Genomic DNA, 18,332 nt, shown 5'->3' with positions numbered 1-18,332 from the left:
AACCTCATTCATAGATAGCAAATCTCTTAAGAGCACAAGCTAAATCTCTTAAGAACACAAGCTAAATTCATTGTTTCATAAACACCCAAATGGAAAATATCATAGATAACACATCTCTTCAAAACCTCTAAGCTAAATCTCATGGTTTCATAAACACCCAAATGGAAAAAATCAGAGATAGCAAAATTCATAAGAACAAGAGCTCTATCTCATGGTTTCATAAACACCCAAGTGGAAAAAATCAACAGTTTGCTTCTGCTGCAACACGAATTGAAAAAAAAAATCAAACCATCAACAACAAAAGACTTACGAGTTCTGTGAGCTGGAGAATCGGAACCAGAGCTGCGAGCTTCTTCTATGGTGGAGAATCGAAACGAAGTTGTAAGCAATGGATTCAAGCAATGGTGGAGCTTCTACAATGGAGTCGAGGTCTTGTGGTTGGAGAACGAAACAGAGCTCGTACAATAGAGTCGAGCTTCGAGAGAGAATTTAGGGTTTGTAAATGTTAGAATTTATGGGAATTAAAATTAGGGGTATTTTAGTCATTTATAATGTTTGGATGAGTTTACTGTAGCCAAACTCTCACAAAAATCTCATCCAGAATTTCAAATTTTTTTGGATGAGTTTTTAAAACGAATCCAGATATTACATTTAGTTCATTTCTTAATTATGACTAAACAAACAATAACCTATATCTGCATCTAAATACTGCATCTAACACATCAAAGGAACAGCACCTAGTGAATTTTTCTAAACAAGTATCTATAGCGATTAATTGCTATATACAATTGCGAAAATATGATGATGATGATGCATCTTGTGCGTAACGCAAAGGGACACTCATACGAGAGGTGACATTAACAATCATAGTACTACTATATGAATTATCATTTGAAAAGCCTATAAAGAGACAAACAGGCAAACAAAAAAGAGACAAATTCCGCCGTTAAAATGATATCCTCAAATTAGCACTGCAATCATATTAATAAGGTTTCTCCATAGAATTGTGTTATTTCTAGTTTATTGTATTGCTTATAAAATAATTTGTTGACCATCGAGTTTTTGGATACAACGAATTTAATTAGTGTGTAGCCGCGAAAAGGCTACATCTCGATTTTTGACTACATTTTAGTATTTATAATGTACTACCCATTATGAAGAAGTACACATAGAATATATGCTCTGGCTAAAAGTTTAACTTTACATAATTATTAAAGCAAAACAATATTAAAATTCTTATTATAAAAAGTAATTAAGTGAAAAAGAAAATATAATATCATGTTCATGATTAATGAATGTTAAAAACCATTTTAAATGCCTACAAGATTACAACAAACACGAAAGGAATTGTAGAGCTCTACTTGTATTTCATTCAAAGGAAATCACCTATTCATTCCACATTGATGTTTAATCATTTACTACATGTCGTCTTTCTCAAAAGCTTGTAAGATTTAGCATTTGATGTTTCATACTTGTACATTATAATCATGTTGTTCTTGTATTCATCTTCTTAAAATTTCTAGTATCAAAATTCAAAAAGCACAAATGTTTTGTAGTCATCATCACATTGCTAATAAAAACTATACATCCATTGCTTCTGCTATTACAAAATTATATATGATGATAGGATATCTTGAAAATTGATTGAGAGATACATTTAGTATGTTTATCCCAAAAGAATAAAAATGGTGTCTCATAGATAGAAATAGTTCATTGTATTATATTATACTCCTTCCGTTTCAAAATATAAGATGTTTTGAGTGAAAGCACGCAGATTAATAAATAACCACTTTAAAAAAGTTCAACAAATCATAAATAAGACCGCATAAAATAAATAATAAGAAAATATAAAAGTAATCTAAAAGTTACTTAAAAGTTGAAAACATCTTATATTATGAAACAAAGAAAAACCTCTAAAACATCATATATTATGAAACGCAGGGAGTATGTGATTTTTTAAACTGATTAGGTAAAAAACCTAATGCAACGTCCCTAAAAATTTGTATAATCAACTTTAAGGTGAGAAATGTATCACATAATTGACTCAATTGTATAAAATATCTATTCCAAACTTATTATTTATGCACCACACTATTTGTTTGTATCAGATCATTACACAAAGTTCTTAACCTAAATAATCCAAGGAAAATATATTTATAATAATTATTTTAAAAAACTAGAATCTAGCGTTTTCGAACCCATGCAAGTCACTGACTCTGTTCATATGTTTCCTCACCATCGCCACTTTAGCTAACCTCTCCGCCGCTTTCCAAGCCGACGTCGGAGTAAGTGACTCCAAACTCTCCGATGTCGCCACGTGTCTTCCTCTCAGACCGTTAAGATCCGCTAGCTCAGCATCCAAGCCACGTATGCACACATCGCTCGTGCTCAAACCGTGCTGCACAAGCAAAGCTCTAGCTGAGGTCAGCAGTCTCTGAGCTCCCGAGTAATGGTTACGCTCTATCAGCCGACGAGACTCCGCCACGGCTCGAGTGCTTACGTGGAGGTTTCGGAGCCGTGAGATGTTAGGATTTGTTGATGATTGTACGGTTATTGGAGTGGGTATTAAAAGCGCGCGATCTTCGGGGTTTCTTGTTTGTTGAGTTGTTGGGTCCACGTAACGAGATCGAACGGTCATGATTTTGTGAGATCTACTACCGGTTAAGGAACTGTTAACCGGTAATTTGATTTCAACCAGCAACGCTCTTTCTTCCTCCGCGTACATATCACCTAACCGGATTAAACCGGTTCCAAGCCAAGCGGGTCGACCCATAAGGGAGTAAACAGAAGTGATCTCTCCTTGACCCGACCCGGAAACTAACCCGAGCTCTAACCCGAGATCTTGAACCGACAAACTCAAGTAACCGTTGATGCTCCTTGCAAACGCGTCCTCGGGAAACGCGCGGTTAAACCATATGGTGTGCACGGGAATTTTAGAATGGGCTAATTGGGCCGCTTGATGGGCTTGACGGTCCGTTAAAACGAAGACGGTGGTAAAAGGGTTTTGCACCCGGCGATCCTCTAACACCTTAACCGCTTTCTTCAACGCGTCGTTCACACTCATCCCTTCTCCGGCGACGGAGCCTGGAACGGTGACGATATCCACGATCCTCCGCGCAGATCTTCTCCCGTTCGCCGTCATCCTCCGTAGCGGCGATAACCGTTTCGAGCTCGACGAAAACGCGACGATCGACAAACGATCCGTATCCCTCAGACTCGAAATCACAATCCTCATCGTCCGCTTCATCGTCTCCAATTTCTCACCGGAATTTCTCCCGCTCACGTCTAAAACAGTTACCAAATCCACCGGAGCTCTACGCGCAGATCCACGCGCCGTCGGAAAGGGCGGCGATTTCACCTTCATGACCACAGAGAAAGTCTCGTAGCCTTTACCCGACGCAACGACGGCAGATTCCGGTGAGAGCTTAACGTCGATGTTACGATCCGTCAACAATTTCGCCGTTAAAGGTGACGGAGTACTAACGGAGAATCCACTGAACTCACCGTCTTCGTTTTCGTCGGATTCGAGTATGGTGTGGAATCCGGCGGGAGATATCGGAGATGAAATCAAAGCTTCGTCGTCGTTGTAAACTCTGAGAAACTTGTTCTTGTTGTTGTTGTTCTTAATTTCCGGTTTGATTTGAGATTCCGGTTTAGCGTGATTTAGAATCTCAGATCCGCAAACCGGACAAGAAGCAAGCCGGTTAAGATTCGCGGCGGCGCGTGAGGTAACGCAAGGAAAATGAAACGTGTGGGAACACTCCGCCGTGAAAATCGCCGTGCCTTGGCCTGACTTCACACTCTGTAAACAGATTCCACATTTGTTGCTGCTGCTACCACCACTACTCTGCTCAAAACCCAAACTCAAAACAATTAGCTAAAATCAAAAAGATTAAAAAAAATCAAAAATTACAAAAATTAATTAAAAGTTGTTCTTACTTTGTTGAATCGGAGTTTGGATTTGAGAAGGGAGAAGCTCGCCGGAGAGAGAGGAGAAGAAGAAGAAGGTGTAAAAAGAGAGACGAGGCTTCTGTTTCTCTGGGTTGTGGTAAACTCTCCGGTGGTGGTGGTTTTGCACTTAAGCTTGGGAGTTCCGGGAAGAGACGGAGTAGGGGTGGCGACGGAGGTGGCTGATGAAGTACGACAACGGAGGCTGTAAGTCCCTGTGTTGGATGAATCAGAACGAGGAGTGGAAGGAGTTGAAAAAAAACCAAACCGAGAAGTTGATTTGTGGCGGAAACGATGAGTCTCCGGTGAATCATCATCGTCGACGTCGTTGTTGTATTGGGTAGTTTCTTTGGGTATATAAGTGCAAAAAGCTCTTCTCCAGCCGTTTATCATATTTTGTTGTTGTTAGAGAGACTGAGATTTTTTTGGTTATCTGATAAAAAAGAAACAGAAGATTATAAAGAAGAAACTGAGAATTTGCAGAGAGAGAGAGAGAGAGATGGTGGGAGGAGAGGTTGAATTTTAAAAAGGTGTATTTTTTTTTTTTTTTTCAATTATAGTGGAAGATTTGGATATTGGGATTATCTTTGATATTTTATTTTATAGATTTATAAAAATTGACTGACCAGCTAAAAGCTGTAACTTTTTTTCAAAGTTACTACTACATTTGTGTAATTACTTTTTTTTTTCTTTCTCTAGCTAAGGTTAATTATAAGTAAATGATTGATTTCGGTATTGATCTTTGTAAAACATGAACTGATGGGCTTTATCCCCCACTGATATTTTTAACCTTTTTAAGAGAAAATAAAACAGCTTGTTTAGCACCTAATTATATTTCTTTTATCCCCCACTGATATTTTTTTAACCTTTTAAGAGATAAAGCAGCTTGTTTAGCACCGAAGTCTTAATATATGAAAATGAAACAGTTATAATTTTAAACTTATGGGCTACAGCCTACACAAGCTGTTGATACTAAAACCAATTTAAAATAGGGTATGTGTGCTAAATATCTCTCTTAATTATGTTTTTTTTTTTACAAATATTTATCAATATGCGACTGTTAGTTTATTCGATAATGGTATATGTAATAAAACTACAACAAATATATATATAAACACATGCATGAACTATATTCGGTAACATCATGCAAATAATTTGTTTCTCTTATATCTTATATGCTGTATTTAATTTCTAAATAACTAATAGATTAATTAATAACTCCGAAATATACTAATGAAGCTTGTTTAGCTTCTAATCTTAAAACTAAGAAGATAAAATATATACAAGATTGTTTTAGGCTCCGAATAGCAAATTTTGCTAATTTTGTTTTCAAATCACACTCAAATCATTTGGTCATTCAAAAATATGATATAACCGCATCGCATCTAAGTCACGTACGTCTCTATTCACGATTCTAACTAATCTCTTGTTTTTTTTATCACATTGTTCTCACTTTCAATTCCCAATCTCACCTCACCCGGAAGATATTATCATTCATTCGAAGCTTTAATAAAACGAACAGTTGACGAATCATACTTGGGTTTGACAAAAAAAAAAAAAAAAACACCTACCGATCCGATCAGTCTAGTTTCGTAGCTGGTAAGAGAAAAAAAACTCACAATTTTCGATTTCGTAAAAGTCCCGTCTCATGTAGAATAGGAGAATCATGTGTTACATTTGACCGTTTTTTGTAAAACACTGTTGGATCTTTGACGGAATTAAATGTTAGTAGATGGGCAAATATATATGATTGGGTTAATACAGTGCAGTGAATGTATAAATGCATTATGCATAGATCGATAGATAGAGATAGATTACTTGATTATTGGATCGGTGGTCTATGGATGTGAGCCATTTCACTTGTTTATTATCATCGATCCATGTAAAACATTTAATGTTCGAATCAAGTGTTGATCCGATAAGCCATCACCTGGTGAACAGATAAATAAAAATAAAAATAGACATGTTGCCACCACCATAACAATACCCCAACTACATTTGTTCAGATCTTTATTATTTGCTGCTAGCTATATATAATGCTGAAACTGAGGTAATACTAGTAACGTATTGTAGTACAGTAATGATAATAACGGTAGATGCAGTAAATAAATGTTAAAGCCTTATAGGTGATGAATGAATGGTCTATTATTATTATTTTTCCCCCCAACACAACTAATTTGCTATGCACAACTAACTCATGGTAGTCTTAGTTTAATGGTTGAAAAACAACAATTGGATTCGGAGACTGTAATTTTAGTTATTCTACTGTAATTGCTGCTGCCTGTTATGCTGAAACAGAGGTAATCTTAGTGAAAATAATACGTACAAAATTGTCTATATAATTCTGAATAAAAGTTTTAAAAAACTTGTATGTGTAAAAAGGTGAAAACTACAAAGTAAAACTCTGTAAAGATAGGGTACACGAGTTTGTTATTGTCGACAAAAGGGTACACAAATAAATAAATCAAAAAGCAATTCTAAAATACAAATCTCCAAAGGACATAAGTGTTACTATCAAATAAAAACAAAAGTCGACCTACGACTTATAAAAATCATCAATGCTACTATAGAATATGGTACGAATTAAATAAAGTGATCGGCCAAAAAAAAAAAAAAAAAAGATAATAATAATGAAGGCATCAATAAATGTATCAATTTGATAGTGAATGGCATGGGAGATAAGGACGAAGATCCCCAGAACCAATTTATTACAGCACAGAGACGCCAAAACAAAACCATAGCTACTGTTTTAGTCTCTGTACTTTTTTTGTGTTACTTTTATTATTAAGTTGTTTTGTAATGGGTCGGCTCGTTTTCATTTATCTTTATCCCTATCTCAACGATTTAATTGGTATTTATTTATTTATCACTTTTTTTTTCCCCCTTAACCTTTTTTGTTTGTTTGTCTGTTTTGTTACAGCTTTTAACGTACAATTGCATGCATACCTACGTGTTTGGCTATTTTGTAGTATGTTCCTAGACCAGACAGATATTAATAGAGATGTGTAGTCTTGAGATACTTTCATAATTAAACTAATTACACTTTCACTACTATTATGGCTATTTTGGTTTCTTGCGTTTCGAAACATACAAAACATATTATTTTCATAATTTCATGCAAATCGAAGCTTTTGTGGTGGTCAATTATTCCGAACGTCAAACGGAAAAAAACTTGTTTTTCTTTTCTTTTTAACTTATTAATTTATGATTGCATTGTTGTGCTCGACCGTAGTAAATTTTGTGCCAACTAAAAAGTTATATTATGGCACCAGCAATACCAATCCAATTTTGAACTTCTTATCAATGACCAGAAAGGACATATATATATATATATATATAGCTTATCTTCTACCACGACGATCTCATTCAACAAGGCTTCGTTCTACTTAGCTATATTCGCCCTTAATAAGGATTAACGTTTCTTTGTCCAAAAAAGAAATAAAAATAAATAAGGATTAACGTTTAATGATCACAAACCTAAGTTATTGTATTTTGATAACAACCAAAAATATTGTTGGGAATCTTTCTCCTAATACTCTATTTATTATTCGATCATAGCAAATGTTTTGTTTCTTTTATAAAGAAATCGAAGCAAATGTTGCACATTCCCTATACGTATGTTGCACAAGATTTTGTGTGTTTTCTAATCCGGCTCCATGTGCTTCACCGAAAAATAAATTAAAAAATAGATAGTATTAGAAAAATTCAGGTCGTTTTAAAACTTTGATACAATCATGTTTCAAAATAATATTAGACCACTCTAACTATGTTAGTAAAACAACAATAAAAAAATGTCCATTATATACCATAATATATTGTATTTTTTTCTTTTCTTTTTTACACACCTACCTAGTTTACATATTACAACTAGTTCCTTAACAAAAAGAAAAGACACCGTAAGCTAATTTAATTTACAATCAATAACATTATCTCGTACATACTTCTGTATATAATACTAAAAAGTATAGGCCATAGTATGGTACGGTTATGCAATTTAAATTTACAAATGTATAATAAATTATACTAACTATATATGTATTGGAATGCCCACATATGACATATACTAAGTAAATCAATACCATAAGTACTATATTTCAATACATTGTTTATCATAATACCGTAGAGATCAAAGAAAATGTACCAAATTAAGGCACCCTAGCTTGTTTTCTCTGATCTACTTTATCCGCTTTGGTAATTCGAATCCATATTATACCAAATAAGCATAGACTAGTATGTATCCAATATGCAGTATATATTACATATATGTCTATGATTTTGGTAGGTCTCTAGAATCATAATTAAATATCACATATTCTCTCTTCATATATTGGATGTGATCAGAGACATATTTATCTCATAGGGTGCAAGACTTGTAACTAGAGCATTTAAACATAACTCAATTTTTTTTAATGCATATAAATAGATTGGATTGCATTATTTTAAAAATAAATTTTCGCTACACCAAATATATCTTTTTAAAAAAAATCATGATCTACAAATAGTTCTGAGATGGACTTGTTGAATGTCTAGCTTGTAAGTTATAGATTCCACCATATTTGAAAGATGAGAACTGAGAAGCTTCTCATAATCAGTGCGTTAATCAGATAATTCAGAATTGTATAGCCGAATAATATATACACTCAATTACATGTATATATGAATTTCAGACAAAAAGACATAGACATGGTCAAACCAAATATTTGAATAATATAGGAAATTATTCGTATCTAATATCTTATTCTTCTGTCTTCTAACAAAATTGTATCAATCTTAAACATATATAAAATATAGGAATAGGAACTAAATTTGATGAAATGAACAAAATTAATTTTTTTTTAAATGTGTTTTTGTGATCGGGTATGCTTAAAATAATGAGTGCAATGAGTAGAGAGTTATAAAATTTAAAGATAGTGGTTCGTTTGAGTGTATATAATAAGAATAATTTGACTTAAAACATAGCTTAAGTAGAAGAAAGGTTTTGGGAGACAGACCATATGATATGGACCGATCCATGATTAGTTATTAATTAAGGCGATTATATTTTTATGTTGTGGTCCATTAAAATGGTTATTTATTAAAATAGTAACCATAACTATGTATTATTATTATCAGGATATTGGAAAAAAATAATTGAGTTAATAACCTGATATTTTGAAAATCTAGGGGGGAGTTGCACCCACCAACTTATAAATAAGTCTATTTTTAAAATTAGACAAAGTATTTGAATGAGGTTACGAGTTTGCTTCCTCCATATTAAACTTTGCACCCAATAATAACTTGTCCAAGATCCGTCCCCATATTAATAAATATGTTGACTGAATGTTTTTATTTTAAAAATTTATTGAATGATCAAAAATAACGACAAAACATAGAATTTTCCAACGGGTTAAAAACCAAACAAAACTTTTGTTTGGCAATATACTGTAATTTTGATATTAATTATTTTTTTAATTTCTTTTGGTAAGCTTTCAATTGCTGAGTTTTGATCGGTAAGATATATATAAATTACATGGCCTAAACAACTTTCCATCTCAATAAGTTAGTTTAGTACTAAAACAATATATAAGATTTTTTTCATATGTAAAGAATTGCATAAAATTGATATTTCCATGTAGGTGAACAAAAGAAAAAGAAAAAAACGATATTTCCATGTATATCAATTTAAATCGACTAAACTGGGTACAAATAAGCATGTTAAAGACTGAATTTAGCAAATCTATGTGCCAAACGATTATCACATCGTGTAACCAGAAAAAAACCTATTTATTACAATCTAGAAGTTGGGAAACGTATGATAAAGAATCTTATTGAATTCACTCAAGGTTGTGATTCATTAAATGTTTGGTTTTTGCATGTTGAAGGGTGAGGACTAGAGCCATCACATCTTCGAATGGTATAAATTGGGACCAATATTCTTACTATCCCACTAACGTTTAATATACCCCAAGAACAATTCAATACTTGGTATAAAGAACTACTAAAAGTTATATATTGTGATACAACAATCTCCTACTTGTAAAAACTATTTTTTTTGTGTGTTACAAGTTACAACTACTAAAATTAAATATTTTGGTTAAGTCAAGTTGATAAAAGAAATTAGTGGTTCGTATGGAAGAAAAGCATTAACAAGACATACTTGATATGTTGACAAAAAAAAGAAATGTGTTTGATAATTGTTCTTACGAATTGCAAAACAAATCAAAATTAGAAATAAAAGTCAATGATGAAGTGCACTAACCACAAACTCACTTAGAACCACTTTACCACATGTGATAAGACTCTTAATTTGACAACTGATGTCGAAATATCAAAAAATATTATAATATTCTTCTTTTGGGGGGGGGGGGGGGCAAAATTAGAATATGAATAGTGACACTTTAGAACCAAAATTTAACTCCATATAAAGTGAGAACTATATATTCTTCTTGTAGCAATCACATTAGTTTGTGTAAATGTATCAAGTTAATAGAATTATAAGAAAAATAAACACATAACCTTAGATGTAAAAACAAAAGTTGGTTTCAGTTTAACAAACTTTGCTATAAAAAAAAATTGAATGGATAAATTTTGGAGCACTAAAGGCCATATATAAGAGAGATGGTATGTCAAAAATTTAGATATTTAGTCAACATGTTATTTTTCTAATATATGATTAACTCTCGTAAGAAAGTTGTAGAAGATAAATAATTGGGATTAGTCTAAAGGTAATCTAGATTTACACAATTTCTTGTTTTACACGTAGAAGAAACCATCATTTGAGATTCCACTTTGTGTGATAAAAGGCTCTTTATATACAGGATTACCCATCAATATTCAATAACCAACTTTTATCCTAATTATCACTTAGAGACTTTTGTACTACCAATAAACAAATCAAAACTTTGCGTAAAATTAGACAAAAAGTAAGAGTTGGTCTTCGATTTAAACTATTGAGAAAAAAGTCTTGGAGATTCCAAATAAGAAGAAGGTAGAAGCAACACACATAAGAAGAATGTATTTGTTCTGAACAAGCACACACACAAATAAGAAATTCCAAAGTCTTACAACATAAATTAGTAAAATACTAAAGAGTTTTCAAACATCAGTAAATAAGACTTAAACATTGGAACTGTGCATAGTGTTTTTAGGTCTTGAGCTTCTTTGTTTCAAACCCGGTCTTTGTTCTTCGATTTCTCCACTGCACCTGGAGCTGAGACCATGGAAATCAACACTAAATAGAGTGAGCCACAGAGTATGTATTCATATTAAGGGGAATGATGTTGTCAAAGTAAATGGCTTACCTAACCCAATAGAATCAGAGCCCTTCATGATCTTCAGTTTCTGGCATGTTTCAGTAAATATCCTGCAAATAGGTTTTAACAAGAATTCATTCAACGTTTGAGCAGAAACAAAAACCTAAAGTCACTAAAGATACGAGTTCAAGAGAAGCTTACTCCCACGGGACATCTCCAACAAGCATCCAATCACCGTCTTTGTCTTCGTAAGTAAGCACAAACTCTGATCCATGAAGGAGATCCTTCAGTTTGATCTCGCTCATTCGTTCCCTCCCTTGAGCACCATGAAGTCCACATTGACCTGAGATCACAGACAAACACGAAATCACTTTCTTTTTTGTTCATTTCTTTTGACAATTTAACCAAGAATTTGCTTTAATACATAGAAAATTCTCACCAAGAGTGAAGCAGCTGAACATTTTCTCAAGTGCAGAAGACAACTGTTGATAGCAAGTGTAAGTCCTCAAGTCGACCTTTCTCAGATAAGGAGCACCATCCATGCTCACTTTCACAAACAAAGCACCAAGACCAGGTTTCCCATCAACCTCGTCAGTGTTCTTCGAAGTAGAAGAAGCCATTGTATTCTTCCTGTATGATCTGATTGGAGGCCAACCAACAACCTGTGCCCTGTAAACAATAGATAGGTTACCACAAGATTCAGCTTTGAGTCATTAACAAACCATAAAACTCATAAACCGTTACACACTTGGCCGCTGGTGCATTGTTCGAACCGCCCTTAGCATGAGATCTTTCTTCTTGAATACTCTTAGGGACATCCTTAATTTTTGGCGACAGCATCATGTTGATTCCTCCTCCTGGTCGAACAGAACCTTTAACACTCGAAAACTCGTCCCAAGTGTCAGCGAATCCTCTTTTGTTTCCAGAAACAACATTCTTGTGCTCCGTAGTAGCAGAAGCAGCAGTGTCTTTACAAGGTAGCAGTGGGAAGAGAAGTTTCTCATCAGGTGTTCTCGGGCTTAGCAAACCGAAATCAGTTTCTCTCTCGGGGGATTGAGACTCAGGAAGACCTAGCCTCAGCTCTGTAGCTTTGAAATTGAGATTGCTCGTCTTCTCACCATCTTGAACACGGTTGTGAATGGTTGAGCTATCAACAGAGGAGCAATCAGAGAGGCCAAAGTAGTTACGTACTTTCAAACCAGGTGGTGATATATCCAGTTCCTCCTTATCCACACTTAGTAATCGATAAGACATCAGATCTCAAGTTTTTGCAGGACTTTGTTTTTATCTGCTTAGCATCACAACAACAACAAAACAACAACACAAAATCAAACTAATTTCACATAAATCTGCATTTGCATGAACAGAATTCACAATCTCAACAAAGCTCAAGCACCAAATATCACTATTTTCTAGAACAATCTAAACTGCAAAAAGGCAAAAGCTGCTAAATAGAAGACATAGATCACTGGTTCAGAGTCAAGAAGAACCCAGAAAAAAAAACTATGGTTTCAGCTAAAGAAGAATTGGGTCAAATTTGCTTAACAAGTAAAATAAAGTTAGAAACTTTAACCTAGGATTCATAGTCCAAATTCAACCTTTTCGTCCCCAGAACTCATCTACCCCAAAATTAATCACTTTTCATGAAACAAAAAGCAGAGAAACAACAATTTTGTGCCCTAATTTCCTCTGCATTTTCCCCAAAAATTTACTCAGCTCAAAATCACAACTAAAACACTTACTTTAGGAGAAAACAAAAAAAAGTAAACCCAGATTATGAATCCACAGAAGCTACGAGAACAAAAGAAACAAACCCAGATTGAAATTCAAACTACAGAAGCAGATTTCAAAAACAGTTCTTGTACATAAAAGTTGAAACTAGTACCTTGAGAGAGAAGGAGAAGACGAAGAACACAATAGAAGATCAAATAAACGAGAGAGAGAGAGAGAAAGAGTGAGTGTATAGTGAAAAAAAGACACGAACTTTGACGAGAGAAGAGAAGCAGAGCTCAAGGTCCTTCCATGGAAAATAAACCAGAGAGAAAAAAGCTAACAAAAAGCGCAGTGTTCAAGAATCAAGAAGAAGAGAAAAAACAAAAAAAAAAAACATGGAAGGAGTGGTAGTTTTCGTAATAAATCACAAAAGCATGGGCATTAAGGATGAATCAAGTTTTGTTTGCATGCGGTGTGGACTACAGTAAGAAGATCTGACGGTTGAGAGTGAGTAAGTGAGAGAGACTCTCAGTCGTTAGATATTCACGGAGATATAATAATAAATACATGTCGTTGTTACAGGTAACATGGTTTCAGGTTTCTGGTTTGTAAAGAAGCTTAGAAAAAATATACAATAGTATTACAAAAAAAAAAGTCCACAAATAACATGCGTGTGTTTATTATTTTTTATTACAAATATTATTATATGTTTTTTCAATAAGTATAGTATCGATTATTAAAATTATCAAAGTAATTCAAGAATAAAACAGATTTATTTTTTATTTTTTTTGGGTTATGATTTTGATTATAATAGAAATGGGACCATCCAATATTGAAGAGGCTGAGTGGTCTAAAATACCTATTGAATTTAATTAACTTTTTCTATATAATCTGAGTTTCAATAGTTATGGGACCAGGTATCTGTTTAAAATTTGTCTGTCTAAAAATATGCATATTTCCAAAAAAAAATTACCAATGGGTTGAGAAAAGTAAGACAGAGCATTAATTATTCAAGGGGTGAAAATTATGAATTTACCACAGTTAACAAGTGAAAAAAATTATTTACTACTAACTACTCCTTGATTTGTTTTGTTAAATGATTGAATGGTCAAATAATTAAATTATTCATATAGTAAAACCTATAAGAAAACTTTAATATATATATATATATATAATGCACGAAATATATGCAGTTTATCAATTTACCATGTCGATGATGACGATGAAGACTAGGTCTATTTGTTACACATTGTTACATATAATCATATACATATCCAAAGTTATGCAAATATTGACTTAAGATATCGAGTTGAAATAGTAACATTTAGTGAGGCGATTGCACGACGACCAAAATTCTAAGAACACAATCAGTGTGGAAACGATCGAGAGGAATGAGACACAAATAATAACAATAACATGTAAATTAGAAAGAAGTGTATTGAAGAAGAAGGTCATCATCAAAGGTGACACGTTGGAAGAAGCACGCTTAAAGAAAGAAGGGAAACCAAACAAATCAGGCTTTGCAGCTTCACTGTTGACATGCCTGTCACCTAACTCCATCATCACCCGCTCTTCCTTTCTTTCACATCATGCGTCACCGTCCTGTTGTTATACCACATTTTTTCACCCTCTTGTCTCCCACTCCTTTTATTTTTTTGGTTGGTACTCTTTTTTTTTTGTCTCTTCTAAATACAAAAACTATTCTCTCGTAGTAACGTTACTTTACATACATTATATTTATATATTTACATTACATTACTGTTGAAATATTCCTTAAAAGTTTGAGTTTATTCATTCTCATAACACAAGTATTTATACACACAAAGTATTCCTAATACGATAGATTCATATCTAGCTAAGAATATTGACATAAAGATATTTACATATCCTAATACCTCCCCTCAAGTTTGTGCTTCCAAATTTCAAACACCGAACTTGCTCAATAAAGAGTCAAACAACGGTCTGGGCAAAACTTTGGTAAAAATATCAGTAACTTGGTCGGTAGTAGAAATATGTGTCGTGGTGATGAGACCAGCTTGGACAGCATCGCGAACCTAATGACAATCCGACTCGATATGCTTTGTGCGTTCGTGAAAGACAAGATTTGCAGCGATGTGAATGGCCGCTTGACTGTCGCAGTAAAACGGAATGGGATACGGATGTGCAAAACCAAATGTATGTAATAATGCTCGAAGCCATTTAACTTCCTTAAGGGTGTAAGCCATGGCACGGTATTCTGCTTCAGCGGAGGAACTAGAGACCATATCTTGTTTCTTAGTCTTCCAAGAGATGGGGGAATCACCCAAGTAGACCACATACGCAGAGAGTGAACGACGTGTGCAAGGACAAGCACTGTAATCGGAATCACAATATGTACTGACGGTGAAAGAACAATCTCCGGAGATAACGTATCATCAAGAACCATCGGGGAAGGTGATATGAACGCGGGCGGAGGAAGCCAATCATCATCGCCCGAGAAACTAGAAGGAGTCGGTATGGGTGGCATAACAATCTCTGTTTGGAGAAATGGAAAAACATGTTTCGAAACTGAACATCTCGACTGATCAAAAATTGCTCTGTCTCAAGATCAAATAGACGCCAACCTTTCTTGCCAAAGGGGTAGCCAACAAATACACACTTGCGACTACGCGGACCAAACTTGTCTTTATCTCTAGCTCGATGATGGGCGTAGCATAAACAACCAAATGTGCGGAGCATATCATATGAAGGACGTTTGCCGAACAGAACTTCATAAGGGGATTTACCGTTTAAAACAGGTGTGGGAGTGCGATTGATCAAATGAGTGGTGGTAAGAATACTTTCACCCCAAAACTTAACTGGAAGATGGCTGTGAAATAAACAAGCGCGAGCAACGTTGAGAATGTGACGATGCTTGCGTTCCACATGACCATTCTGTTGTGGAGTATCAACACAACTTGTCTGATGCAAAATGCCATTGTCCTGAAAGAAAGACGCAAGACAAATGAATTCGGTGCCATTTTCACTCTGAATGGCTTTAACTTGTTTTCCAAATTGTTTCTCAGTCGTGACACAAAAATTACGTAGCAAGCGAGAAACCTCAGACTTTTCCGACATAAGAAATGTCCACACCGAACGAGAGTAGTCGTCGACCACAGTAAGAAAATACACAGCACCACATGTGGAAAGAGTGCGATAAGGACCCCAGACATCGCAATGACCAAGAGAAAAACAATCCAATGTTTTATTAGAACTGTCATGAAAAACCTCGCGAGTTTGTTTTGCGCAAAAGCATGTATCACAACTTTTGATATCATTAAGACTAGTAGTAGAAGTATCACATTCTGGTAAAGAAAGCAAAACACTTGCAGATGGGTGTCCTAGTCTACTATGCCACAAAGCTCCATTAGATGCAACATCCTTTGTAACTCTGTTGACTTGTACAGCAAGAAACCCAGTAAAATAATACACTCCCTCACGCTCCTCACCGCTCCCAATCAAAATCCTCGTAAAACGGTCCTGCAAGAAACATAAAGCATCAGTAAAGATGGCAATACAACTGGTCTATTTCAAGAGCTTAGAGACAGAGATGAGAGTGCAATCAAAATCAGGCACAAACAACACATCATAAAGCACATATTTGTCATTCAAAGCTAAGGCACCACGTTTATTAGCACGAGATCCTCGACCATCGGGAAACTTAACCGCATATATTATAATGTCAACAACATCAGTCAATAACGAACAATCACCAGTCATATGGTGAGAAGCTCCTGTGTCAATAATAACATCAGTAATACGAGTGTTACCCGACAATTTTTCAGAAGTTGTGTTAGGGCGTAGGCTTTGAAGCAGACTGATTAGTTGGACAATTTGATCATTTTTGCCAGAGTCCGAGATGGGATTGAGACATGCACTGTTGACTCGACCACGTCCACGATCTCGTGCCGGACGACCACCACGTTGAACAGGCAGAGGAGGAGACTCACGGGTGGAGGAGTCTCTAGTATCGGAAGAAGAGGGACCCGAACGATTGTCAGTATACCAGTCCGGATAGCCATGAAGAAGAAAACATTCGGACTTCTCATGGCCTTGTCGACGACAATAGATGCAATGAAGGGTGGAGCGATCACGGAAACGAGAGGTGACAGCTACAACATGAGGAGTTTTGGACTTGACGTAAACCCAACAGACTCCGGTTTTGTAGTATCTTTCAAACGAGCAACATTTAGATTTTGTTCTTCACGAACAACACGCGCATAAGCCTGGTTGAGTGAAGGCAAAGTGTCACAGTCAAAAATTGCAAAACGGATATTGCTAAAACGAGGCAGATCGAGACCAAATAGGAATTGATGGACTCGATCATCTTCGCGTTCTTTGGCAATATCAGGGGCTGCTTCGCACCTACACGCACGAGTGGTGTTGTAGTTCTGCAGCTCTTCCCACAGTTTGGTCAAACGGCCATAATACTCTAAAACAGAGTGACCATCTTGTTTGCACATAGCGATCTCATCTTTCAAAACTTGTTTGCGAACGCCATTACCAATAGAAAAACGGACACGAAGACTCTCCCAAAGAGATGCAACATCGGACACAAAGAAAACAGTAGAGCGAATCTTGGGGTCGATCGACGTTGGTATCCAACCGATAATCATAGAGTTTGCGGCGAGCCATTGACTCAGGTCAGGATCGGACGACGGCTTTGGAATCGTGCCATCGATGAAGCCAAGCTTCTGTTTGGCTTGGTGAGAGTTGCGAAGTTCAGTAGCCCATTCAAGATAATTATCTTCACGCAAGATAACAGAGGATATGAGAGAACTGGGATTATCCGATGCACTGAGGGAGTACGGAGTCGTCAGTCCGACAATGGTGGACACAAGCTGTCCCGTGGAAACTTGTTCAGTAGCCATAACAACTGAATAAGAGAGGGTAGATAAAAGCGGCAGCTAGAAAGAAGCGGCGGCTAGAAAGAAGAGAAGCAGCGGCGGTGGCAAGAACACTAACGACGGCGGCGGTGTGTTTAGGATAAAAAAGTGGTTCGCTCTGATACCATAAAATATTCTGTAAAAGGTTGAGTTTATTCATTCTCATAACACAAGTATTTATACACACAAAGTATTCCTAATACGATAGATTCGTATCTAGCTAAGAATATTGACATATCCTAATAACTGTCATTACATATGAGATTAATAGATTATGAATGTGAGTGTAGGCTATATATTGGAGTTTCCAGTTTTAAGAAACAAACTATGAATATGCCACGTACACAATTGAAAAACTTGGGAGCGACGATGTATATTGTATTTTCGAAGGTTTTCTAACATTTGTAAACAATTATTAAAAAGTACCCTTGATTAACCCAAATGACTTATTATAACATCAATTTATGGCATTTATAAGAATAATTAAGAAGACTCTATGCATCCGATCCATTTGTTGTAAACTAACAATGAGAGT

General features: G+C 35.3%; 2 protein-coding genes and 1 pseudogene across 2 annotated transcripts; all 3 read right to left on the bottom strand.

The window, feature by feature from the left end:
- Window positions 1-2,039: 2,039 nt before the first annotated feature.
- On the bottom strand, window positions 2,040-4,524 carry LOC104702805 (E3 ubiquitin-protein ligase WAVH1). The gene is made up of 2 exons (XM_010418724.2): window positions 3,940-4,524; window positions 2,040-3,847 (listed from the first exon to the last, which is right to left on the bottom strand). Exons 1-2 carry the CDS (start codon window positions 4,339-4,341, stop codon window positions 2,177-2,179), a joined length of 2,073 nt encoding a protein of 690 aa, XP_010417026.2. The 5' UTR covers window positions 4,342-4,524; the 3' UTR covers window positions 2,040-2,176.
- Window positions 4,525-10,877: 6,353 nt separating this feature from the next.
- LOC104702803 (auxin-responsive protein IAA8-like) lies at window positions 10,878-13,473 on the bottom strand. The gene is made up of 6 exons (XM_010418723.3): window positions 13,066-13,473; window positions 11,929-12,468; window positions 11,620-11,849; window positions 11,382-11,523; window positions 11,229-11,290; window positions 10,878-11,137 (listed from the first exon to the last, which is right to left on the bottom strand). The coding sequence occupies exons 2-6, from the start codon at window positions 12,432-12,434 to the stop codon at window positions 11,094-11,096; spliced, it is 984 nt and encodes a 327-aa protein (XP_010417025.1). The 5' UTR covers window positions 12,435-12,468; window positions 13,066-13,473; the 3' UTR covers window positions 10,878-11,093.
- Window positions 13,474-14,947: 1,474 nt separating this feature from the next.
- LOC147941813 (uncharacterized) lies at window positions 14,948-17,527 on the bottom strand (annotated as a pseudogene).
- Between the last annotated feature and the right edge of the window lie 805 nt (window positions 17,528-18,332).

This window comes from Camelina sativa, chromosome 7, assembly GCF_030686135.1.
Source record: "Camelina sativa cultivar CO46 ecotype springtype chromosome 7, ASM3068613v1".
NCBI lineage: Eukaryota > Viridiplantae > Streptophyta > Magnoliopsida > Brassicales > Brassicaceae > Camelina > Camelina sativa.
This window is presented reverse-complemented; position numbering and strand designations above follow the sequence as displayed.